Source organism: Eschrichtius robustus, chromosome 5 (assembly GCF_028021215.1).
Source record: "Eschrichtius robustus isolate mEscRob2 chromosome 5, mEscRob2.pri, whole genome shotgun sequence".
NCBI classification, from domain to species: domain Eukaryota; kingdom Metazoa; phylum Chordata; class Mammalia; order Artiodactyla; family Eschrichtiidae; genus Eschrichtius; species Eschrichtius robustus.
In genome coordinates this window covers 38,239,407-38,266,456 of record NC_090828.1, presented here as the reverse complement: position 1 = coordinate 38,266,456, position 27,050 = coordinate 38,239,407, and the positions used below count along the sequence as shown (strand labels likewise).

Genomic DNA, 27,050 nt, shown 5'->3' with positions numbered 1-27,050 from the left:
AAACTGCTCTAAAAAATAAAATCTGGTTTTTGAAAAAGAAATAACACTACTAAATATCTTAAATAATGTAATAGTACATATCCTCCAACTGAAAAAAATGGGTAGAATAGTTGAGGAAGAGGTTAAACCTCCTGCAGCCAGAAAAGGAAAAGCCGCTGTGCTGTCGGGCCTGCCTTGGGACATCACAGAATACCTGGCAGAGAGGATGTGTTTCTGTTTGGCCTAGAGATGAGCGAGAGAGGAACCAGCAACGCTAGTCATCAGAGATCAGCATTCTCTTTAAAGAACCATGTTTGATGCTGTTGAAACACTGCACAGAAAAGCCAGATGAAGCCATTCGACATATACATACAACAATACATCATTTTTAATTTTATGTCTAGATATTTCACCTCATTTTTGGTAAAGTAACTGCCCAGATATAATATCTATTTCCAACTTAGGGAATCAGGGGATTTGTTAGCTCATTCCAAAACTGACAAACCAAAGTAGCTGTCAGATGTCCTCCCACAAGCAGCTGTTTTGCCAAAAATCATTTATAAGAGCAGGATCTGGGTCTTTAAATATAAGAACTGAGCTTTCCAAGACACTGAATTCTAATTAAATTTTAAAATTTAATGAGAAACACCATTGCTAACATCCCACGATTATTATGGCACAGAGTGGAATATGAGGAGGGGTACTATACAGACACCAGATTCAACACATCTGAGAGGAAGTCTTCCCAAGCGTCAAATAAAGTTTCACATGTCGGAGGGATAAGTTGTCCAAACATCCATACACATGAAACCGACTTTTCATCAAGGATCTAGTTACTAGAATTATCTTTCAGAAACACAGAGATCATGAAAGAAATGTTATTTGGATTAATTAGTTTTAAATATCTTTTAAGTGAGAATATATCTAAAGCCCTATTACATATCCCTCTACCTTACCTTCAAAAGTTAAAATTTTAACACATATGAGCCTAGTTTTTCAAAATTGCAAGCACAAGCTTTCAAAGAAGATCTGTGTTGCCTATGAGAGTTGACTAATGTGTCTCATTCACACTTGAGGTGACCTGGTGACCCAGCTGGCCAACTGATGGGACTCCAGGGGGCACAGGAATGCAGGTCGCCCCCCAGGACGACAACAGCTCTTCTAGGGCTGCCTCTCTAGAGCAGTGACTTCACGTAGGGGCCCTTCACCCCCTGGAGCACAGGAAGCCTTTGTGAGGGGTTTGCAGACACAGGCTGTGTGTGGGAATCGCGATCCACATCCTCAGCTTCCAAATGTCCACCTTCCTAAAAGGCATCGGTTCAGGAGACCTGCTGCTGCTTTTTTCACACATCTCTCCTGGGGAATCTTTCTTCTCCCACGTGACAAAAGGTAGACTTACCTCTCCCCCATTCTGATTCTGACCAAGGGAACTGCCCGCAAGGTGTTAAACGTGCTGGTGCCAAAGAAAGGGCACATTCAAAATACTACAGGTCAGGAGAACTTCCTTTAAAGAACACCCGTATCATCCCAGCAGTAAGTTACGTTCTCCACAAATACTCAAACTAATTTAAAACAAGAAAGCCAGCCTCATACAGAGATTAAGAAAGGCATTTCAAACAAGAATGTCTTACTTTGCAGGTTTTGTTAATAATTTATCGAACTTTGTACTATATTGATATTTAAGTTTTGACAAATTGTTAATAATTATTATAGATAAAATCAATTCAGAAATTTATATAATCCTTACCACCTTAGGATCATATTTTTATTGCAAAGTATCATTGGATAATCAGGGTTTTTAACGTATTACACTTGGGTAAAATTCTGTGTGAGGAAGTAAAATGGAAGTATGAATTCAAGGAGAAAAAAGAACAATGTAAAAGTTCCTTCTATTAAAGAACTGCCTGCTCAGGTATTTTTAAGTGATGATGGGACATATCAAATCACAACAGTGTTTAAATTCCATTCAATACATTTTAAACAGTGATGCAACATTTTTGTTTTAAAAGTCAATATTTACATTATGCCAGGAATCACATCCTTTGTATCTTTCTAACTTTATGATGAAAACCTAAAAAATGTGCAAGGGAATACATAGTTGTAAAAATCTTTCAGACGGGGGCTTCCCTGGTGGCGCAGTGGTTGAGAGTCTGCCTGCCAACGCAGGGGACACGGGTTCGAGCCCTGGTTTGGGAGGATCCCACATGCCGCGGAGCAACTAGGCCCGTGAGCCTGCGCGTCTGGAGCCTGTGCTCCGCAACGAGAGGCCGCAACAGTGAGAGGCCCGCGCACCGCGATGAAGAGCAGCCCCCGCTCGCCGCAACTGGAGAAAGCCCTCGCACAGAAACGAAGACCCAACACAGCCAAAAATAATAAATAAAATAAAATAAAATAAAATCTTTCAGAGGTAAAAGTTGAGGATAAAAAATGTTGTAGAGCTGTTCGTGAGCATCATTAGATGGCCCGGCTTGGCCCTCCCTTTGGTCCACCCAGGATCAATGGTGGGAATCATATTCTGCCTCCTTTGGGCCCATATAAGCTCGGTACTTTAAACCAAGCACCCACATTAACAGTGACTTCCTGTGCAAGTCTTTATTTTATTTTATTTTATTTATTTATTTATTTTTGGCTGTGTCGGGTCTTCATTCCCACGTGTGGGCTTTCTCTAGTTGCCACGAGCGGGGGCTACTCTTTGTTGCAGGGCACAGGCTTCTCATTGCGGTGGCTTCTCTTGTTGCGGAGCACGGGCTCTAGGTGCACGGGCTTCAGTAGTTGTGGCTCACGGGCTCAGTAGCTGTGGCTCACGGGCTCTAGAGCACAGGCTCAGTAGCTGTGGCGCATGGGCTTAGTTGCTCCGTGGCATGTGGGATCTTCCCGGACCAGGGCTCGAACCTGTGTCCCCTGCACTGGCAGGCGGATTCTTAACCACTGTGCCACCAGGGAAGTCCCTGTGCAAGTCTTTAAAGACCTGTCTCAGTTAAAGCCCATCTAAAATCTTGTAACTACAAAAAAACGATAACCGAACATTTCCTCCTGTGCTATTTCCTTGACTGGGGGTGAGGGAGGCTGATTCAGATCTGCTCATGTCATGACACAATGAGCTATCAGTCACACAATTCTTGATTATACATATTTAACACGGAACCAAGAAAAAAACATCCACCAAAAAACTTGACAATATTTTCCACCACCAATCCTTTTACTAGGGCTATTTATATAACAAAATATTAATCATGTCCTGACCTTTCTGGCTTCATTTTAATGATTTCAGGAAGAGGAAAGAAAGTAAATATTAAGGAACTGGGAAGGATGGTGGGGAAGGAGAAAACACAGCAGCAGAAACTGGCACTGGATCATTCATTCATTCAGTTAGTAGTTACTGATAACCTACTATCAGGTTCACCAGAGCCCTGCATACTAAAAAGTGGGCGTGCAAACACTTTCCCTCCTAAGTGAAGAGTAAACAAACGGCTTAGCTCCCACCTTCCCAAGCCACACACTAAACAAGGAGCTAAACATGGCTTAAAACCAGAAGTAAGAGTCTCAACCAAGAAACTCGCCCCTGCCCATGTAAGAAGGAAAATGCAAGTACTGGTTAACTACATCTGCATTTAGACACGTCTAGAGATTAAGCAGTTGTGTGATAAACATTCCCTTCAGATGGCCATTTCAGATACTTCTCAGGAAATTCGAAAAAAGAAAACAAAGCACACTGTGGAGGTATTCTGGGGGTCAGGGCGTGGGAAAGCCTTAGTATTTCAGCACTTTTCCCAGTTACAAGTGTTTTCAAACAAGGATGAAGTTCCACGGCCTTCTGTATATCACAAAGTTCTTAACCCAAAGGGGAACCATGAGGCAATATCCTTTCGGCCCTGTACACAAGGGGCCCCCTCTTCTAGACCAATTTAAAACTGGGTGATCTAGTTCTAACCTGGATAACACAGACAACATGACACTAGAACCACATAATAATTACCAGGCAGCAGACTTCAGTATTCTATCCTGGGGTGTTTATGCAGTGTTTCAAGCTGTATCCTAAATATAACTGTAGAAACGACACATGTTTTTACAAGTGCTGTTTAAGAACAGGACAGGCAAATGAAATGCACCTCAGATTGAGCCAGAGGAAAAACAAGAGCTCTAGCCCGACTGAGAGTCAGCAAGCCCAGCAACAGCCTCTGACCTCAGTTTCTCCCTCTGAAAAATGGGGATTCTCGTGTTCGCCTCCTGTCTCCCCCGGAGGATTTATAATATTGTTCAGAAAATGTTGGAGGTCTTCAGGTACTTTAGGTACAAAGTCACTGTCAATGTTTTCTAAAGTTATACACTACAAGAATTTCTTTACAAATCTTCTTTATCAACAAGTCCCTTCAGTCTTTTTTTTTTTTTTTTTAAAGACTTTGAGTTGAATTCCATTTGACAACTTTTTTTTTTTTTTAATAAACTTATTTATTTATTTATTTTTAGCTGTGTTGGGTCTTTGTTTCTGTGCGAGGGCTTTCTCTAGTTGCAGCGAGCGGGGGCCACTTCTTCATTGCGGTGCGCGGGCCTCTCACTATCGCAGCCTCTCTTGTTGTGGAGCACAGGCTCCAGACGCGCAGGCTCAGTAGTTGTGGCTCACAGGCCCAGTTGCTCAGCGGCATGGGATCTTCCCAGACCAGGGCTCGAACCCGTGTCCCCTGCATTGGCAGGCAGATTCTCAACCACTGTGCCACCAGGGAAGCCCCCCCTTCAGTCTTAATTCTTTCTCTCTGTAGGCTCAGAAGAGAAAAATGAAGCTAACTTTTAAAAGAAAGATGACGTGTGTTGATTGACTGCCCTTCCGCTCCTCACTTAACCAGTTCAAGGTACCCATCTTCTCCCAAGATCAAAAGGAAGTCCCGGCCTAGGAGGAGTTTTAGAATAACTCAAATGACTCTGGAAGCTCAAGAGTGGGAGGCAAATCCTCTTTACAATTATAATGACATGAACACTGGAAACCACACACACACACACACACACACACGCACACACATGCACACACTCACCCAAACTCATAACTCACACAGAAATTACCAGATTTAGCTTCGGAGAGAACGTCCTAGAATAAGGAGAAACATTAGATAAGCAGATACTATTGATATTTATTTCTTAATTTTATGATTTCCATGCATAACAATTAAGTGTATCTTTTAAATGTATTTAACTGTTTAAATTGGTTTTCCATAAAAATTAAAACCATTTTCATCCCCACATTAATCTGGAGACCCTACTCAAAGAAACTAAAAATAGCATTTTCAGCACACAATGGGAAACAGAAAAATCTTAAGATTTCTGTTTCACCCTCAAATATAAGCGGTAAACATAGCACAGGGAGATCAGCTTGGTGCTTTGTGACCACCTAGAGGGGTGGGATAGGGAGGGTGGGAGGGAGACGCAAGAGGGAGGAGATATGGGGATATATGTATATGTATAGCTGATTCACTTTGTTATAAAGCAGCAACTAACACACCATTGTAAAGCAATTATACTCCAATAAAGATGTTAAAAAAAAGAAGAAAAAAAAAAAATATATATATAAAAGTGGTAAAGCTCTCCTCTCCTGTCTCAGCTCTTTGAGAGCATCAAAAGTACATTTTAACTGTTTCTGAGTCCACATCTGGAGTTTAAAAATCCAGTTTAAAAGGCAAATGATTTAAAATATAAACTTACGGCTTCCTTTTCTACAGTGATTCCTAGAGGGAGAAAAAAAAAGTCTGAGTACAAACAAAATATTGTTTTAAAGAGGATTTTTTTTTTTTGTTTAATTAAAAGCATACCAAGAAAGCTAACTAAGCTTCTACTTTCTCCTGGAGAAAATAATAAAGGCAAGACTCTCCCATCTTAATCTAATTAAGTCTAGATCAAAGTTCAGTTTAGGTAATACTAAGGTTGTAAGAAGGCAGCACTCAATTTCTGAAGAGTACGGTCCCAAGTGTATGCTCAGGTTAGAGCAGGGGATGGCAAACTTTCTGCAAAAAGCCAGATAGTAAATATCTTCAACGTTGCGGGCCATATAGGTTCTGTCACAAGGACTCCTCTCCGCTCTCAGGGCCCGAAAGCAGCCACAGACAGTACATAAACAAATGAGGGAGGCCGTGTTCTGTTTTATTTATGGACACTGAAATTTGAATGTCATATAATTTTTATGTGTGTCAAAATATTATTCTTTTGATCTCTTTCAACCATTTAAAAATGTGAAAACTATTCTTGGCTCACAGGCCATATAAACAGGCGGCGGGCTGGATCTGACCTGTGCACAGTGAGTGGTCTGCCAGCCTCTGGGTCAAAGTCATGGAACACAGGAGTGGCAGCTGGCTCACCTAAGCCAACGTCCTCATCACTTAAAGGAAACTGAGGCCCAGAGAGGTGTGATGACTGCCAGGGTCTCCCGGCCAATTCACAGGAGGAATGGAGCTGAGAATTAGATCTCTGGAAAGGATCATTGAAAAGGTAAGGCAGTGATGAAGAAATGTCCTTGAGTTCAACTCACACGGACGGGCCGTGGGTGCTTAACACCAGATATGTCACAGGAAACTAGTCACCAGTCACAGGAGCCTTCAGTACCTGCCTGCCCACTATGTAAAACAAGTTATCATCTGCCGGCCACTGCACCAATTCTGAGGGTTCTGTATCAGCAGCAAGGACCCAAAGGATGAGCCAGATTCCCATCAGCCTGATTCGTTCCACCCTTCTGGGTACATAGCTCTGCTCATTTCTTCTGCAGCCTAAGTAACAACCTCCACTTTGGTTATTCTGATTCTAGAACTCCAAGAAATAAGGGTCAAGGTGGCTGAAGAGCAGAGATCGATGTTAAAAATTATTTCAAAGAACAGAGAGAGCAGGGATGACCAACTCAGGCTACATTCAACAGCACCTCCAACATTCACCTCAGAAAGTAATACGCTCAGCCTCCCTCCCATTCCTACTTCCTTCCTTCTTTTTTTAAAATATGTTTCTCTCCTATTTTTCTTTCTTTAATCTACTCTTTTTCTTTTTTTTGGTACCAATTCTTATTTTCATTTTCCCGTGACCCTTTTTATTTTGCCCTACACCTTCACTGGGTATAAACTCAAACTGAAATACACTTTAAAATTAATATACACACATGTATCCAATGATGTGTAACTTACCTCCTCTCTAAATAGCATTCTGTAGTTTTAAGAGAAAAAGGACTCTAAATTAAAGTGACTTTTTACACAGGATGTGTCATCTGACTTTTTTAACCACATTTTTTTCAGAGAAATTTAGGGTTTTCTATCCTGTTATGTATTCATTCAAGGCTTGAAGTTTTACAGCAATGTTTTTCAGAAATTACACCATGATTTTTTTTTTTTTATCAAGATTGCTCTATCAACTATCTTGTTCTTACTTCCTCAAAAAGACACCATTATATACTTTTGCGAAGAGGAAATGGCATTCTTATAAGTAATTTTCAGTTCTTTTTGACAACTTAAATCAAGAATGACTGCAAATGCCTCAGAATTTTTTCAACTCACAGTTATTCTCCTATCTAAACATAAGATTCTTCAGTCAAATAAACTAAGTCAATTGATTTGTTTAAAATGAAATGAAAGAAAAATACACCTCCTAAAGTTGTAGGGGGACCAAAATGCTACAATTCAAACCTACGGATGGAAATTTCACACAAAAATAAAACAAACACACACTCTCTACCAATGTTGTTTAAGTTAGAGAGAAGGAAGACCAGATAAATGGGCATAAACTTAAAACAAAACATAATTAAAATCATATTCTTATAGAGCTGAACTTAATCCTAGAGAGCTAGTCCCTTTAATTTGACAAATGAGGAACCAACTAGAGACTCAAAGACTATTGAGTTCCTACCATGAGCCACTTGCCGGACACAGGCTTTTCCCACTTGATTATCACAACTTTCCCATCAAGCAAGTATTATTATACCCATTTTATAATCGAGGGAAGTTGTGTCACAGGAAGAATGACACAGCTAGTTAGGAGAAGAGATGTGCTTATAGCCTAGATCTCCAGACAGCAATTCAGTGTTCTCTTAACTATGCCACTCCCATGTAATATTTTTGGAAGCTGTTCATTGAGATGCCACAATATTTTAAAACATTCATTGAGATGCCACAATATTTTAAAACATTCATTGAGATGCCACAATATTTTAAAACATTAAAACATTACATTTAAAACAGTAATAGAGTACCCTAGAACCCTGACATAAGACTCTTTGCTAAAGAGCAGAGCTTCTCAAAACAAGATTTTTCCTTCTTGGCTGCTAAGAAACGGAGCATTAGCAACTAAATGTTACACTCGCCTCAGAGGCCCCAAGACATAATTGTACTGAGGCTCCAAGGCACCTAAAACCCTATTCACTTGGCTTCTAAATAACTTATGACACTATCATTTACTCAAGTTGCAGTTGGCCAATTCTCAAGCTTACAGCCTATTCTGAAATCTGGACTCCATTAAGAAGGATATGGAAAGATTTTCACACTTGTAGGAATAAACGAAGATATTTCAGCATGCGTAAAGCAACACTGAAATCCCTGGGGCAACGACCAACACACACTTCCTGTTCAGGTAAGAAGAGAGGGGAGGAGGCAGGGTCATTAAAATTGAGACCTTATAACTGCTTGCTGCTTTTAAAAACTACCCGGGTTAGATAGAAACAGGGTTAAAAAGTTAATATAACAAAATGACTTTTTGGCAACTCTAATAATCTGAATTCCCCTGGAAAAACCTCACCCTGAAATATTTTACAAGGACAGCCAAATCCAGGTCTTCCTTACACACACAAGATGTGATTTTTAAGGGAGACACTCAAATATCTGACTGGAGTCATGAGTGCCGCTTAGACTAAGTCAATAGGTGGGTGAACCTCACAACTAATTCAGAAGCATATTTCTTCAGGCAACAGAACTAGCAGAATTGTGTGCTTTTCTGACAATCAATCAAAAAGGATTCTAAAAACTCTATCGAAGATATTCTATCACGTGAGAGTGAAGGGCTTGGAGGAGAACAAAAGGAGCAGGAAGAAGTAAAAAGAGAAACAGTTTCCAAAAAGAGTGAGTCAACTAAAATATTTAAGTGCCCTGGGCAAATGCTAAGGTTTCATGGGTTTTTTTCTTGTTTTGTAAGATAAGGATTCTCTTTTTAAACATAATCACAATACTATATTCATACTTTAAGTCACCAAATAGCCAGTCCGTATCCAAATTTCTCCAACTGTCTCTTAGAAGTGTGTCTTTTAAGTTTGTTTGCATCAGAATCCAATTAGTCTTAATTCTCATTTAATCTATATATTTCCCCTCCATCTTTTTTTTCATGCAATTTTTTTTTTTTTAAGAAATGGGATCTTGTTATTGTAGAATCCCCACAGTCTCTATTTTTTTAAGTAATTTTTTTTTAATTTAAAAAATGTGTTAGGTTAAAAACAGGCCATCTCTAGGACTACTACATTATTCCATCAATGTCCTGCACCATGAAGACCATCAGCCTCTTTCAACGAAGTCCATGCTACTCCAGGATACATGTTTGTCCACAAAATGTTGCCATGACAAGTAATATATGCAACATTCTATTCAAGCAGAGGGTGTCATGGAGACAGAAGAACCCACAGGTAACACCTTACCTTATGCTTTAGTACTTTTTGGAACAAGGTGGGGTACGTGTTAGTTTTTAAAAGTTCATGCCTAAGCAACAAATGGGAATAATGAGCTCTGTCCAGATACAAACTCATTAATTTAGGTCTCCAGGAGAGGACACGTAGTACCTATCAGAAGAACTCAAGTGAGAAAGATTTGTTAATATACAAACACCTCTCCTACCAAGTTTGCATGTTAACTATTTCTTCCTTTTGCTCTTCTGCCTTCCTAGCATGAACCCTATGCTTCAGTAAATTCACAGTCCTCAGGTTACCCGACAGGTACATGGCACGTCACTCATCTGGGATACTTTCCACCCCCATCTGCTGCCTAAATCATTCCTTTCCTCAAGGACCAGTTGGGCTCCCTCCAGCTCCCTGAAGCCTTTCTTAATAACTCTGCCCATCTCTGGACTCCTGTAGTCCCTAATCAGTACCCCAAAATACAGTCTAAACCTGCGCTATATCTGGTTTGAGAGCTGTTTCATATACCACATGTATTCAATAAAGATTTGAGGTGGGCCTTCCACATACAAGGCATTCACAGTCATCTCTAACAAGACCATGACCTCCACAGGGGAAAGGGTCTCTTGTGGTGCTACACCTATGTCAGGAGGCCAGAAGCACAATGGCTAAGAATGTGCACCTTGGAGTCAAGCTTGCCCAGATGTGAACCCCAGAGTCATGTGACCCTGAATAATTACTTAATCTCTCAGTTCTCATTTTCATCATCTGTAAAATAGAATAATAGCCACTCCTTCACAGATATGCTGTTAGGATCAAATCACATAAAGCATGAGTATTATCTTGTCTCCTTATTACCAGTTCTCTGTCTGGTCTCTATTTTATTGTACCTAGTCTTACCTGTTCTTATGCTTTGTGGAAAGAGGGGGAGTAGAGGACTCCAGCTGAGTCACTGCCATGGAGATGGAGCTCATTAAACACTCCTTGATTGCTTGAATACATAGAAGATCCACTTTGCCATGGGTGTGAGTGTCCCTTCCCTACATATTTAGAGTCCCTTTTCCTAGTGTCACCCTGATACTTCCCCTGTAAAGAAATGGAACTTGCTCAGAACTAAATACAATGTTAACCCATCTCCATCCCAATTTAAAAAGAGAGGAAACAACCGGAAAAAAAAAAAGACCAAAAGTGATCTTTTATCTTCTGAGGGGGCCAAAAATTTACTCTGAATTTTGTTTGAATGGAAACTCAATATCCCAGTGTACAGATAGAAGCTCTGTTTACAGAAGTTTTTCCAAATTGTTTTCTTTGAGCACCTCGTAAGTAAAAACATTTGAACACATACAAATATATACACATACATATTTATTTCATTCACTTAACAAATATTTACTGAGCATTCACTATGTGCCTTACACTGCTCTAAGTGCTGAAGGTACAGAAGGAAATGAAAATAATATATATCTTTGCCCTGTTACTTGTGGCTCTCCTACACGTAAGTTTTTATTTAAAAAAATATGTATATAATATACATATATATATATATATATATATATATATATATATATATAAAACATATGGTATAAAGGATATGTACCATGGAGAAAAGAAAGAAACAGTGGCAAGAAGTGTGTGGAGTGGGCATTTTAACTAGAGTGGCCAGAAAAGAATTCAATGATAAGGTAATATTCAAGCAAAGATCTGAGAGAGGTGAGGGTGGACCATGCAGGTACCTGGGGAAGAGCTTCACGGGAAGCGGGAAGCAGGAAGCTCGGGGCCTGAGGCAGGAGTGCACCTGGCACATCCACTGAATAGTGCGGAGGCCTCTGTGTTGAAGCCAGGGAGAGACTGGAAGAGACACGCTGAACAGGTGAGTGGCAGTACTGGGTGGAGAGGGCCCGGGGCACCACTCTAGGATGTTAGCTACATGATCTGAGAGCCATCAGATAGCTATGTTGAATAGAGTGCAGGGGCCAAGGCTGGATGGGGAAGACCAGTCAGAAGGCCACTGCAATAATCTAAGTTGTGGTTTGGCCAAGGTGGCCAAAAGTGGAAAGTAGAGCTAAGAGGGTTTTATAGTACTAGCATATAATATACATTAAAAGTACACACAAACAAAATTTTTAAGGTATTTTTTTAAGAAATATTCTAATATTTTCTTTCTCAAAATCAATAAGGCATCCTGTTCACCCCTGGAGTAGAGGTGCCCCCCCTCCTCTTTAGGAGGCCATTGTTTAACAATAATTGGTTGGCTGATTTGTATCAGTTGACCTGAATTTCTGCCTGGCTTTCTGCTGTGACACTTGTCCTGTGCTCACTTCCTATCTTCTTCTTCATTCTGCCAGTCTTAGATACCAAAACAAGTTTCCTCCACAGACTGTGTATCTACACATGTTGATCTCATGCAAGAAATCCCTCCTTGTGAAAGTTTATGGTCTTTGGGTCCACTGCACCCAGTATCTGGGGCCAATGGTTGGGAAACAGACTTGTTAGACCCAGATATTGTGGAGTTCAATAAAACAGGATTAAGGAGAGAACCCAGGCTGTTTGCTAAAGCAGCCCCTCTGAGGAAGGCTACAGTGGGCCCCAGCTCACCACAGCTCTCAACAGACAAACATGGGGTCTGAAAGTTTGCTCCCCTTGCCCTGCAAGATGCTCAAGGGAATCTCAAAAGGCCACACTGAGAAAAGCCCCAGGGGTTCTGTGTCCCCAAAACCAAGCTCCTGGAGACACTAGAAGATGGCATTTTGGGGGAAAGGACCCCTGACTCAGGCAGAACTGTGGGTGCTGGAGGGAAAATCAGAAGTTCATGGAAGGCAGATACTTTTTGAAACCAGATTCCAAGAGTTGAGAAGAGGTTGACATTGAAATACCTGGAGTGCTCTCTTAGAACGTTAGAATGCTGAAAGAATTTAGAGGACTCTCCACCCACCCACTCCCATTTCACAAAGAAACTAAGGCCAGGACCTGCCCGAAGCTATATAACTATTAGAAAAAGAACCATGAGTAGAATCCAGATCTTCAGATTCCCAATCAAGTGTTATTTTAAAAATAAGTGAAAGCAAAACTAAAGCAATTTAACATGGAAATCTTTAGAAACAGCTTAGAACTGTGATTAAATGTTGCGTGTCTAGGCCTCAGATGTTTCTGCACACCTCTAATTTTAGAAGGAGCTGGTTGGGGTCGGGGTGGGGGGCTCCCTTGGGGCAAAATGGCCTCCTGGCATTGAAGATACCTTAGAAAGTTACATGGGGGTGCTTATGACTCATGAGGGTGTGTTTGAGGGGATGAGAGACAAATGAAAACCAAGAAATACAAGCAAACATTGGCTTAGTAAAGCCTGAAATGGCCCAAAGATGGACTACATGCTTCTTTTCTTTGCTTGGCCCAATTAATAGAGTACTAGACAAATTTTCAGTTTTCAAAAGGAGAGACAAGTAAGAGGATCCTTAAAAGTTATGAATATCATCATAAAAAATTAGAGTCATGAATCATTCATTTCAACCTCTTGGGCGACCAACTCTTTCAGAAGCATCAACATTGATAAGAGAAAATACCTGCTCTCCTAACTTTCCGACGGCAGAGCAGAGGCCGAAGATGATGTTGGCAAAAGGGTACTAAAGGAATAATCAATAAAATGGATAATCTATAAAATGAAGAATCTTAGATAATCTTGGATTATCTATAAAATGAAAGCGGGAGACAGGGCAGGAATCAGTTCCTGAATTACTGACGTCGGTTGAAACTCTCTTCTGGAGCCAGAAATAAACTGTTTGACTTCGTTACCTGGGGAGCTCAGTTAGAGCTCATCTGCAAACACACCCTCCTCAGCCACTACACCCGTGCAGCGGTGAGTCACAGAGGGAGAGGGTGGAGCCCAGGCACTAGAAAGGCGCCCAGTCCAACCTCTTCATTTTACAAAGAGGAGCCGGAGGCCCACAGAGGGTAATCTGACTGGCCAAGGGTTGGCTAAGGCACAATATATGCTACCTCTCCTTTATCATTATACCCACAGCAAACACTGATTATCAATCATCACATTCTCCCCCATCTCTGGCTGCAAGAGGCACAGTGCTTCTGACATATTGCTCCTGCAACCCCTGACCAACTGGTCAGAGCTGATGTGTGAGAAAGAAGCCAATTTCCAACTCGGGCCTTGCATAAGGTCATAAAACAGTCTTTATCATACCAGCTCCAGTGCAAATCTGACTGGAAAGAGAGTGACTAGTCTACTAGCCAAACTAGTTCACTATTACTGTCACTTCAATACTGAAGTGAGCAAACGTAGTTTATGTGGTGTGACCTTGTGTCCAGGTTTACCTGGGACAGTCCTGACTCACACCTGTTTCCTCAACGTGATATTTAATGTTACCCGCTATCATCCTCAAAGGTGTCCCAGTTTGGATTAACATGATATGGTCATCCAAATGCTATGTAACTCCTAATCACCTACAAACACTTATAAATGTTTGTTTTTTGAGTACACAGTGTGTCAGGAAAAGAACCACTGACCCAGTCACCAGTAGTTTTGCAAGACACTTTCAAATAATACTAAACCCAAATAATCTTTGAAAGGGCCTCAGGGACCACTACTCTCACCAACCTCTTTTATATACTGAGCTTCAATACGGAATTTTCCTTGGAAAAAAACCAAAAAGGAGAGCCATAGCTTATGCAATTTTGGAAACCACAGGATTATCAGATCTCTGTAGCCCCTGCCTATTTTTAAAGTATTTCATGTTATAGTTTCGCCTATAAAAACTCACATTGAAGGGGGGCTTCCCTGGTGGCGCAGTGGTTGAGAATCTGACTGCCAATGCAGGGGACACGGGTTCAAGCCCTGGTCTGGGAAGATCCCACATGCCGCGGAGCAGCTGGGCCCGTGAGCCACAACTACTGAGCCTGCGCGTCTGGAGCCTGTGCTCCGCAACAAGAGAGGCCGCGACAGTGAGAGGCCCGCGCACCGCGATGAAGAGTGGCCCCCACTTGCCACAACTAGAGAAAGCCCTCGCACAGAAACGAAGTCCCAACACAGCCATAAATAAATAAAATAAATAAAATTAAATTAAAAAACACTATAAAAAAAAACCTCACATTGGACTTCCCTGGTGGCGCAGTGGTTAAGAATCCGCCTGCCAATTCAGGGGACACGGGTTCGAGCCCTGGTCCGGGAAGATCCCACATGCCACGGAGCAACTAAGCCTGTGCGCCACAACTACTGAGCCTGCGCTCTAGAGCCCGCGAGCCACAACTGCTGAGCCCGAGTGCCACAACTACTGAAGCCCATGCACCTAGAGCCCATGTTACTGCAAAGAGAAGTCACCGCAATGAGAAACCTGCACACTGCAACAAAGAGAAGCCACCGCAATGAGAAGCCTCCGCACTGCAACGAAGAGTAGCCCCCGCACGCCGCAACTAGAGAAAGCCCGCGCGCAACAAAGACCCAATGCAGCCAAAAGTAAATTTAAATAAATAAATAATTGCTTGTAACACAACACTGTAAATCAACTATACTGCAATAAAAATGTTTTTTAAAATTCACATTATATTGTTGAAATAGAAATCTTCTTAAAGAATGTTTCAGGCCTATTTCTGGCACAAACAAGTGTGCCTTTTTGAGTTTATATTTACTCCCTGTTTAGAAGAAAAGAAGAAGTAAAAGTTGAAACCTTAAAAAAAATTTTTCAATCAATCCAGGGCTAGACCTTGTGTACCACTGCTGGATTTACACTAAAGCAGCCAGTTGTTTATAGAGAGGCATAAATTCAGTTTATTTGGAAAACCCATTGGTCTAGACATCATAGGTATCACCTTGATGCTCAAGAGAAAAATACCAATATCATCATGTGGAATGTTTAAAATTCTTACCTGGCTACCTAGACAGAAGCTAGAAGGAAATATATCAAGCTGTCAAGAGTAGCTCTCTCTGAGTATAGAGACTTCAGATGGTTTTAACTGTTTTTGCTTATCTAGCTTTCTGATTTTTCTACAATGACCACAGTTTATTTGTTAATGACCAAGAAAAAAATCACCAAGCTACCAACCGACACACCATTCTCCAGGGTAGGGAGGTGAAAGGCAAATGGCACCAGGCACCAGTCTGGCAGGAGCAGAGGCCTCAGAGCAGCTCCTGACTCTGCCAGACCTGGTTCTGGCCCCCGAGCCAGGAGAAATGCGGGAGCGTGGCTCACCCGAAGCCTTCCCGGTAAATAAGAGCAGGCATCTGTGAGTCCTACGGTGCACTGCCCTTTCAACTATCATAAGTATAGCTTTGTGGTTAGAGCATCAGACTGCCAGGGTAGGACACTGCACTCCATCACTTACTGGGTCTGTGACCTCGAACAAGTCAATTAGCCTCTTTATTCCTGTTTTCTCATCTTCAAGTAAGAATCACACAACCACCTACCTCCTAGCATGGCTGTGAGGATTAAGACAGACGATTCACGGCAACGGCCCAGCATACAATAAGACCACAATTATGTAAGCCATTATGAGGTCTCTGCCATGAAACACCAGTCCTCAAGTGCCCTCCCCAAACCACGTGACTGCATCCCAAGACAACTAGAGAAGGGTCCAAAGAATAAAGCCTTTATTTTCCCTTCTTCTCTGCTGAAGTCAGAACTGGACACAGAGTCTGCTGTAAGCCCAGTGCTGCCGGGAGCCCTGGAAGGACAAGGGCAGCCCAGTAAAATATGTAACGTGTCCCAAGACCCCACACTATGGGCTAGAAATGCTTCCTTCAAAGTTACAGGATTTCTAGTTTCTTGCCACTGCCACGGCTGCCAGCCACTGCCTTTGGCAAGGAGGTGGGTGACTCAAGTGTGAGCTATAGGACTTGGCAAGAGGACACAAAACCAAAAGGCCTCCAGGCAGGAAGCTCCAAAAAGGGCCCCCTGCAGAAAGAGTTTGTCTAGGGGCAGCCCTCAAGATGGAGATGGCATTCTGCTGTCACTGGCAAATTCAGGAAGAAGAGTGAATATTTCAAAGGTCCAATAGCACTTACCATTCTGCTTCAGAACTTTGAAAAACTTTTTTGGGGGGGCCAGGCTAAAGATATGACCACACTCTTAAAATCACTGCAGTGCCTTCACTATATGACATAAAGAATGCCCCCCGCAGCCCTGCAAAGTTCAATATCAAATCAAATTGCAAAGAATTTCACGTCTATCTTGAAACAAAATGTATTACATCTGGATGCAATGAAATTTTCTTTCCCAAACTTAAAATTACCTCACTTTACCAAAGGTATAAATAAACCTCCCAACGTCCATCTTCATAGATGGAATAATTACATTATTATGTTAATTACATAGGTGAGTGTGTGCTGTGCTGTATAGGGTGATCAACTTGACCTGATTTGCCTAGAATGTCCTGGTTTTAGCACCAAAAGTCCCACGTCCTCGAAAACCCCTCCGTCCTTAGCAAACCAGGAAGACTGGTCCCCCTAACGCTGCAAGAAAACTGATGTGTGTTTTGTGAAGGGGAAAACAGAAGAGACAGTTAAAATGCAGAAGTACTCAACGCGAAGTTTGTTTGCAGCAATAGCTCCCAGTTCCTTTTCATTGTAAAAAAGAAAAAAAAAAAAAAAACACACCACACTTGCCTCTCCCTTCCCCCTTTCTTTTTACTCTCCCAAAACAGAGTTAGGAAAAGGCATTTTCCTCCTCTTGCATGATGGAGATGTCAGCACAGGACTGACTGTTGAGGTGGTGACCGTCATCGCCAGCAAGCTCCTGCCCCCAGCTCCAGTGGGACAGGAAACGTCACCTTCTTTCATGCACACGTGAAACTTATGTGATGTTACAAATCAACATTACCTCACTTTAAAAAATAACAAAATAAAACTCAAAAAAACAAACAAAAACCAAAATAATAAAACAAAGAAACAAGACAACTAGTGATTCAGGTTATCAACAGCAAGAATGTGTCCTCAAACTAAAAATCCAAGAACCCTCGCAAAAATAAGCTCCACCTTGCAAATAGGGTGTTAAACAGATGAGAGGGAATTAACAAGTGATTGCTTTACAAACAGCTGAGTGGAGACGTAGGCACTCTTCTACAAACTCTAAGGCCCGGATTCAAAGCAGGTGGCTCCCTACCCATAATGGTGAAGCAAAGCTCCTGCAATAGGAGTTTAAGCAAAGGGTTTTTAAGCCTCTGGTAAGGTTAAGAACCAGCTTCTAAGAATTTAGTCTCAAACTGAAAGGTAGGACTATATAAGGCAAGAAAGACCACACACTTCCTGGACCTAAAGCCTCACAGAAACCATCACTGTTCACCACTCCACCCCACCCAGTCTACCTCCTCACCCAACCTCCCTCCGGTTTTGCCCCAAGATAGGCTGGCAATTTTTAGATGCTCTTGAATCTTAGAACTCCTTAGTTTCCCTTTATGCATCAGTAAATGGAACCAAATGAAGGTTATACAACTCTTTCTTTCCCCCCACAGTAATACTAGTTTGTTGGGGGAAGGGTTGGGATGTATTCAGAAACACTTTAAAAGAGAAACGATCTTTGAAAGTCCTACTCTGATAAGTCCTGGAGAATAACTTCCTTTCTTTCTAAGACCAAGTACACTTTTCACTAGTGTTGATCTGATTTAGGAGAGGATGCCTTCTTGTCAGCCTTTCAACACATTCAATGACAAGATGGAGGGAGGTGTCTTAATCCCTAGAAGAAAGCACAGGAACCTGGAAGGCAGGAGCCAGGAGTGCATCTCTACCCTACAAGTCAAAAGCTGGGTCCTTGAGGAAGACATGCTTCCCTTCTCTATCCCTCAGTTTCTTCATTTAAAAAATCAAGGATCTGGGTGAAGATCATCTTTGGCATTCCTTCCAGCTCTAAAATTCTATGTGAAATTCTTCTGTGTATGTGAAAATGACAACGCCTATTAGAAGCATTTTTTGTACTTTGAAGATGAAGATTTAGGCATTAACAGAAATATAGTAACTTGCACTGGCAAAGATAACAAGACCAAGGCAGACTAAACTTGGAAGATTTAAAACAAGCAAATGTATAACAGTTGTCAAGTATGTGACCAAAAAGGTTGAGGGGAAGCCTAAACTAGTATCAACTTACAAGCACTCTTCAATGCTCTGGAACCAATGCGAACAAGTAGATTCGTCACGATTACCAGCTGCTCCCCCTGCTAAATTTAACGATAACGTGAATTTTAATTCAGTGATCCCTCCCCCACACAAAAAAGAAAATTTTAAAAGCCTGAAAATACTTATGGAAAGCAAAGCAAAACTTTGAATCTAAAGGCAGGAGAAAAACTATCGTGGTGACTGACTGCATTTAAGTCGCAGGAAGTTCTGGCTGGATACTGAGGACAGCGAGGCACGAGGCGCAACCCACTGGATAAGTATGAGATGTTTAACACCAAGGACTGTCATGTTTGACCGTGTGTGTCAAAGTCAAGAATGCCTTGCCGCCTACCAGGACCGCAAAACAATGTTCATTTCACTATCCATGAATAAATGGCAGAAGGAAAAAAAAGCAAGCTGTTTCCTTTTTTCGTAGGACGAGCTGCAGAGTTTTGTCATGCAACTTGGTTGGGCGCCTGTGAGTGTCAATGCCCTCAGAGCAGCGGAGTCCGCAAAAGTAGGGTGTTTCCATTGCACAGACCTGCAGTGAGGACTGTCAACCGAGCCAGCAAATACCCACACCTTTCCGAGCAAAGGACTCCAGAGCTACCCTGTGTGGTAGCCCACCGTCTGCGAGTGGAGCCCCGGGCCGGACTTCACTCCTCTTGGGAGAGCCGCGCCAGGGGCCCCCATCGCGCACCACACACACACACACAGCCTCTGGGCTACTAAAGAGGAAGTCAGGATGTCATGTCAAAAGGGTAAAGACAGCCCGACCACACGAGAGCCGCGGTATGGGCCGGTCTCCGGCTTGGCTGGGGGTCTCTTGGCTTGTCCCAGGCTGCCATCCCTTCTCCCTCTCCATCCACGGTCCTCCTCCCGGCGGCGCGGACCAGCCTCCCCTCGGCCCACCCGGGCTGGCGGAGCCCACGCTGCGCAGCGCCACAGGAGCCGGAGGAGCACCTCGAGCCTCCCCTCCCCCTGCCCAGCCCGGGCCCGCGGACAACGCACTGCCGCGCACCCCCGCACGCCAGCGGGAGCCCCGCCGCCCCTTCCCCAGCCCCCGGGGCGCCCCGGCCGCCGAGCCGAGCGCGCAGTTCCAACGGCCCAGGGCGGGGACCGAGCCGGGGAGGAGAGCTGCAGCCGCCGGATTTCGGAGCAGCCGGCGGCCGCAGACACTCCTCCTCTTCGCCGCGAGTAAACAGCTCGCTGGCACGCTCCGCGCCGCGCCCCCCTCCCCCCGCCGGGGCTCCGCGCCGCCCCGCGCCCGCGCGTCCCGCGCGCCGGCGCCGCCGCCCCCTACCTGGTCGGTGAGTTTGAGCACTGCCATTCTTCCGCTCCTGGGCGCGCACACACATACAGGTCCCCGGTCCGCAGATGTCACGCCAGGAGCCGGGGAAGCGGAAGGGACTGCCAGGGGAAAGGAAAAAAATCTGGCTCCCGAATTTGACAGCCCTCCCCCTGCTCCTCCTCCGCCGCCTCCTCCTCCTCCCGCCGAGAGGCTGACACTGGCTAGTAGGGTTTGCAGCCGAGCCCGCCCGCCTTTATACAGGAAGTACCGGCTGCTGCCAGCCGGGCCGCCACTGACATCACCGCGCGCTGCCTCGCTCGCCGCCTCGACGCCTGGGCCGACGCTGCCTCCTGCCGCCCGCGGCCGCGCCTCGCAGCCCGCGGCCTTCGGCGCCCGCCGGCGCGCGCCCCCGCCCCCGCCCCCGCCCCCGGCGCGCCGCCGTGGGGCCGGACTGCTGCCTGCTTCCGCACCTGCACTCTGCGCAGGGGCGAGGGGGACCGGGGCCCGCGGCCGCCCCCCGCTGCCCCCACCCAGGGCGTGCACGGTTAGAGGCCCCTTTCCCGGGGGGCTGATCGTGACCCACCACCCTCGCCCTGTCTCCCACAAACACAACCTGACGGGCAAGCCCTGTGGACACACCCCGAGGGGCAAGAAAGGCTGCACTCACACGCAGCCAACTTTAACCCTGGAGATTGGATCACACGCCTTCCCCTAAACCTCTCCCCCTAATCCGGAATCAGACTGCCCAGCACTTCAATTTATCCCACCTGGGCCAGGGGCCACTATGCTGATGCCATCTGTGTAATACGGGGAGGCCCCGACGCTAATTCTTTAGCGAGTGTTTGTCAAACATTTGGAGGTTGGGGACAAGGGCTCTGGCCCTTGCATCTTGTTCTCCAGCTACCTCCCTGCTGGACACGCGCAGAACCCCATCGTTAAATTCAAACACTGGGTTTTGATTTGGGGAGGAAGGAGGTGGAGCGGATTACCAGAGAAGAAAAGAGGTCTTAAATTACCGCATTAATTGGGCTTTTGAGGATTTCCACCGGTTCTGACTCATTCATTTCTACAAAATCCAGTTACCATGCTCTTCAACAGATAGAAGACCCAGCTGTCAAACAGCATGGGATATACACACACAATGGTAATAGTCATAATCAGAGTAAAGTGTTAATACTTGTGGAATCTGAAGCAAACGCTTATTCATTCAACAACCATGTACCGAGTGCCGACTTTGTACCAGATACTGGCTAGGCACAGTATGTAAAGGGGAGCATAAACATCCAAGATACCTAGTCTTAGGAGGTCTCTGACATAAATAATCATCACTAATGCATGTAATTACAGAATGAGATAAGGGATCACAGGGGGAAAAAAATACTTATGAAGGAATCCATGACAGAGGACTCAGGCCAGACTGGTAGGTGAGGATGGGCTTCCCTGAGAAAGTGACAAGAGTTGAGATTCTTCAGGAGAAAGGGTTAAGTGGGCAAGTGTATGGGGTGATGCTCCCAGGCAGCCCCACGTGCCCCTGGCATGCCATGGAACAAACCTACAGTTGAACGGCAAACCAAAACCACAGTATCTACCCTTCATTCACAAACCAAATGTGGACTCTTCCTCCCCACTTTCAGAGCCTCCCCAAAGAGTCTATGTGAGAAAGGAGAGGAGGGATGGGAGCTTTTGCTTAGTATCCTCCCATTTATTATCTAACCATGGGCTTGGGATTCAGTCACACAGGCAAGGGGAACCAAGAAAGCACTCTCCTGGCTTCCACTCCACTATCCTCAGTGACGCACAGAGACAAAAAAAAATTTCACTCCAAGGCCTCCCTCAAACACAAAATAGTTTGCTTTTGTTGCATCTATGAAGCAGTTCTTCAGTGCTGTTGTTGGTATGTCTATTTATTAATATCATCCTGCATGGCTTTGTAAGTAACTGAACAGGACACTGACTTCTCTACCTAAATATAGCTGTCTTTCAGAAGAGTGATAAGATATGATTTGATTTGGCAGATGCACTCAAGATCCACTTTGCTTCATCATGGGCATGCCTGGTTTGAAAGGAGGAGCAAGCATTTCTCAACCCTTTCAGACCCATCATCCCCTTTTATAACTAGTATTTTTACACTCATTACTATGAAATGAAATTCATAGATAATATTACCTACCTATGCAAATTTCCCTCCAAATCAACATAATGTCCTAATTGTATAATAAAGGAAAAATAAAAGGGAAGCAATTTATAATTAATGTGTATTTCAATAAGTAGATGCTATAGCACAACTCTATCGGAAGACAAATAGTAAGATGCTTGCACCTGTGTGTAGAACCATTGTGAATGAGAGAACTACAAATGCAATCCAATTTGAATGTTTTATTAGCAACTCACATATCAACATTGGTGTTGTCATTGGTGACATGATTTTGTGAAAGGTTGAATAGTTCCTGGTCAAGTTCCAAACAAAATAAAGAGCGGAAGATTAAACTAAATTTATTGATATGGGTGCATTTACCAGAAAGTCTGGATTTAATGTGTGAGCTCATGAATTGAAAGTGACTCCAACAGTTTGCTTCATTGGTTAAAAAAACTCAGACTCAGTGGTGGTCTATATTTGATGAGATGGAGATGACAGAATGTCCCTGGTACAATGTAGAGAAAAAAAATCCAAAGGTTTATGGAGACGGGAATGTTGGAGTGATTTTATCATTCATACTGTATACCCATCCCCAAACTACAAACCCCTACAGTAAGGCATTGAAAAATACATTAGTGGGACTTCCCTGGTGGTGCAGTGGCTAAGAATCCGCCTGCCAATACAGGGGACACAGGTTCAAGCCCTGGTCTGGGAAGATCCCACATGCCACGGAGTAACTAAGCCCGTGCGCCACAACTGTTGAGCCTACACTCTAGAGCCCGCGAGCTACAATTACTGAGCCCACGTGCCACAACTACTGAAGCCCGCGTGCCTAGAGCCTGTGCTCCGCAACAAGAGAAGCCACCGCAATGAGAAGCCCGCGCACCGCAACGAAGGGTAGCCGCCACTCGCCGCAACTAGAGAAAGCCCGCGTGCAGCAATGAAGACCCAACGCAGCCAAAAATAAATAAATAAAAAAATTTTTAAAAAGAAAAATACATTAGTAAGGGGAGCACCAGAAAAGCTCTGTGGTAACTGGATATGATGGTGGGAGATGCTTCCTTTGAGACGACTCCCTGATTTCTGCGAGAGTGGGATCCTGGGATGTCAAAGGCCAAGTGGCAGCACTTAACTGGCAGGGACCAGGCAGACACTTACTATACTGGGTAGCAGGGACAAAGTGGTACTCAAAGGTCTTGACCTACAGGGATATTTGGTAATGCCCTAGGTGGCCACAGGAATGAAATATATGGAGAGACTTCTGAAATATTCTTTGATCTCTTTAACAAGCAAAACTCTAGGTCTGCTGCCTGAAACCTGACTTGAGCCATCAAATGAAATCATTCTTCTCATCCAGTTTCCATACCTCAGCCAGTTCACAGACACAGAGACCTTGATTGAAAGGGTAGCTGGTCCCCTTGAAGAAGAATCTTGCAGCATTGCCATAAATATATACTACAAATCTTCATCCAAGCCTTCCCCAGGGGAACCTGATGCCATTTATTAGGGTGACCATACACTGGGGAAAAGGAAATACCCATATATTTGAAGGATTCTTTGATACTGTTTCTGAATTAATGCTAATTCCTGAGGATCCAAAAATATCACTGGGTCCACCAATCAAAGTGCACCCTTATGGTAGTCAGATGGTAAATGGAGTTTTCACCCAAGTATATATCACCATGGATCCAGTAGGTTTGCAGATCCACCCTGTGGTTATTGCCCTACTTCTTGAATATATAATTAGAATTGACATGCTCAATTACTGGCAGAATCACCACATTATTTCTCTGACCTACAAAGTGAAGGCTATTGTAGTAGGAAGGGCCAAGTGAAAGCCTCTGGAAATTTCCTCTTGCTACCAGGATAGAAAACCAAAAGCAATACCATATCCCTGGAGAGATATAGAAATTAGGACCACCATAAAAGATGTGGATGATGCAAAAGTGGTGATACTATCACTTCCCACTTTTAACGCACCTGTTTGGCCTATCCAGAGGCAGGTGGATTTTACAGAATAATTATGAATTGTTATGAACTTAATCAGATGGTAATGCCAGTTGCAACTGCAATTCTATATGTGCTATCTTCATCTATTCCAATTTGCACTAAAGCTGTTTTCTTTTATGTGGCGAGGCCAGCAGCATACCTTTATAGTCTTGTCTGTGGGATATAAACTCCTTTGCTCTCTGTCATAATCTAGTCTGCAGAGATCTCGATCACTATGTTAGATTCGTCAAGCTGATTGGACCTAATAAACAGGAAGTAACAAATACTTTAGACTTTTTTTTTTTTTTTGGCCATGCACACGACATGCAGGATCTCAGTGCCCCGTCCAGGAATGGAAACTGTGCCCCCTGCAGTGGCAGTGCAGAGTCTTAACCACTGGACTGCCAGGGAAGTCTTAAAATTCACCATCTTAGTGAAGTTTCTGGAGATCCAAGTGATAGAAAGATATCGAGATATCCCTCCAAGATGAAAAACAAGTTGCTGCACCTTGTACCACCTACCACTAAAAATGAGACACAATACTTGTTGGGCCTCTTTGGATTTTGGAAGAAATATATACTGCATTTGAGTGTGGTGCTCTGACCCATCTACCCAGTAACTCATAAGGCTGGCATTTTTTATCAGGAGTAAAGAAAAAGAAGACTCTGTAGCAGGACCTTATGATCCAGAGGAATCCCATGATACTTGAAGTGTCTGTGGCAAATATATACATATACATCTGCCTCTGGCAAACTCTAATAGAAGATCCACAATGCAGCTTTCTTTAGTTTCACAGCAAAGCCATGCCCTCTTCTGCAGATAACAATTCTCCAGTTGAGAAAATGTACCTAGCTTGCTACTGAATTTGAATGACTGGCCATGAGACATCAAGTAACTATGCAACCTCAGCTGCCCGTTATGAACTGGATGTTATCTGACCCATCAGCCCATAAGGTTGGGCTTGCACAAGAGCAATCCCTCATCAAATGGAAGTGGTATGTAAGAGACAGCTTGAGCAGGTCCAGAAAGCACAAGTTGCCTTAGCCAGTGACTTAGATTCCTTTGATTCTTACTCCTGGTATATTGCCTCCTCATCTTCAATCAGTTAACTGGTTTACATACAGTTCTCCTCAATATACTGGCACAAGCTGGAAGCGGTCTGTTCTAGCATTAGAACTCCCATGAGGAATGCCCCTGTTGGTAGTACTGAAGGGAAATTCTCCCAGCACAAAGAACGTCCTGCAGTGCATTGGGTGTCTACTTTGTCTGGATTGAGAGATGGCCAGAGGTATAGACCTACACTCATTCATGGGCAATAGCTGATGGTTTTCCTGAATGGTCAATAACTTGGAAAGAAAAGATTAGGAGATTGATGACAAGGAGGTCTAGGGAAGAGGTATGTGGATGCACTCCTCAGAGTGGGCACAAAGTGTGAGGATATTTGTGTACACCAAAGGGCATCCACTCAGAGAAGGCTTTCAAAATCAGGGGGATGACACATTTGATGGAGTTGGCCTCTTTTTCCACCTACTGCAGTGCTTGCACAAAGTAGCCATGGAGTCAGAAGCAAAGGATATGCATGGGCTTGAGAACATGGGCTTCCCCACAGTAAGGTTCATATCTACCAACATCAGAGATCACCCGTTGAGTTCCAATATGGCACTATTTCCAGGAGAAAATAGCCAGTCACCTAGTAACAGATTGATTGATTATACTGGACCCCTTCCATCATGGAAGGGACAGCTATTTGTCTTACTGGAATAAACACATATTTTGGATACAGATTTGCTTTCTACGCCCAGAATGTTTCTGATATTACCAACCATGAACTCATTATACCTCACTCACTGTTATGATATTCTACATATTACTTCTTTCCAGGGAACTCATTTCATAGCAAAAGAAATGCAGCAATGGACTCGTGCAAATGGAATTTGGGGGGAGGGGGTGCCACACTGCACGGCTTATGGGATCTTAGTTCCCTGACCAGGGGTTGAACCTGGGTCCTCAGCAGTGAAAGTGCAGAGTCCTAACCACTGGACCACCAGGGAATTCCCTGGAATTTGCTAGTCTTATCATATGCCCCACTAGCCAGATGCTCCTGGAAGGATAATGGAATAGCCTACTGAGTTCTGGTGCCAGTTAGGAAATAACATGTTAAAAATTGAAGTTCCCTCGTATAGGATGCAGTATATGCTTTGAGTCAGTGCCAATATATAGTACTGTTTCTTTCAAAATACACAGGTTCAAGAATCAAGGGGTGGGGAAAGTGGAAGTGGTTCCTCTCATCATTATACCCAATAATCCACTCACACAATTTCTGTTTCCAGTTCCTGTAACTTTGAGCCCTGCTGGTTTGGAGATTTTACTTCCCAACAGAGGAATATTTCCACCAGGGATCACAACTATGGTTCCATTGAGGTTGAGGTTGAGATGGTACCTGGGCACTTTGGGCTCCTCATACTATAGAGAAAAAGCAGGTGAAGAAGGGGTTGCTGTCCTGGCTGGGGTGATTGGTTCCAATTGCCAAGAGGAAATTGGCTTGCTGCTTCACAGTGGGGTCAGGGAAGACTATGGGGACAAAAGGATTGCCTTCTTGATTTTCTGTGATACCTCTTAGCACCTCCGTGTCCTATAGTAAAAGTTAATGGAAAGCTACTATAATTTTTTTTAAAAGAGTTTAAAAGTAGATTCAGACCCTTCAGGAATGAAGGTATGAGTCTTGCACACTTTTAGTCCTGGTAACTAAACTTTTCCCTTTGTTCCCCAGCCCAGTTCATGATGCTGCTTCCCTCTTTGCTTTTTCAGTCCTCAACACCTGTTTCAGCAATTCTCCATATTAAATTATTTCTGTGGTTTGTTTTCCCGACTAGATCCTGTCTGCTACAACAACAGAGGTGCATCCCTGAAATAAGAAAAATCACAGAATATTAAAACCATATGAAACAAAACAAAA

At 43.6% G+C, this 27,050-nt stretch overlaps 1 protein-coding gene and 1 non-coding gene across 7 annotated transcripts in view; both read right to left on the bottom strand.

Moving 5' to 3' along the window:
* ANKRD44 (ankyrin repeat domain 44) overlaps nt 1-20,132 on the bottom strand; it is a 329,081-nt gene extending 308,949 nt beyond the window's left edge. For all 6 annotated transcript variants that reach the window (XM_068544732.1, XM_068544730.1, XM_068544733.1 and 3 more), the window contains exon 1: nt 19,981-20,132. In XM_068544732.1, the coding sequence (XP_068400833.1) occupies nt 19,981-20,007 (27 nt within the window). In that variant the 5' untranslated portion in view covers nt 20,008-20,132. The remainder of the gene's footprint in view (nt 1-19,980) is intronic.
* Nucleotides 20,133-26,072: 5,940 nt separating this feature from the next.
* TRNAE-UUC (transfer RNA glutamic acid (anticodon UUC)) lies at nt 26,073-26,145 on the bottom strand. Its single transcript has one exon. It is a non-coding gene; the product is annotated as a tRNA-Glu (tRNA).
* Nucleotides 26,146-27,050: the final 905 nt, after the last annotated feature.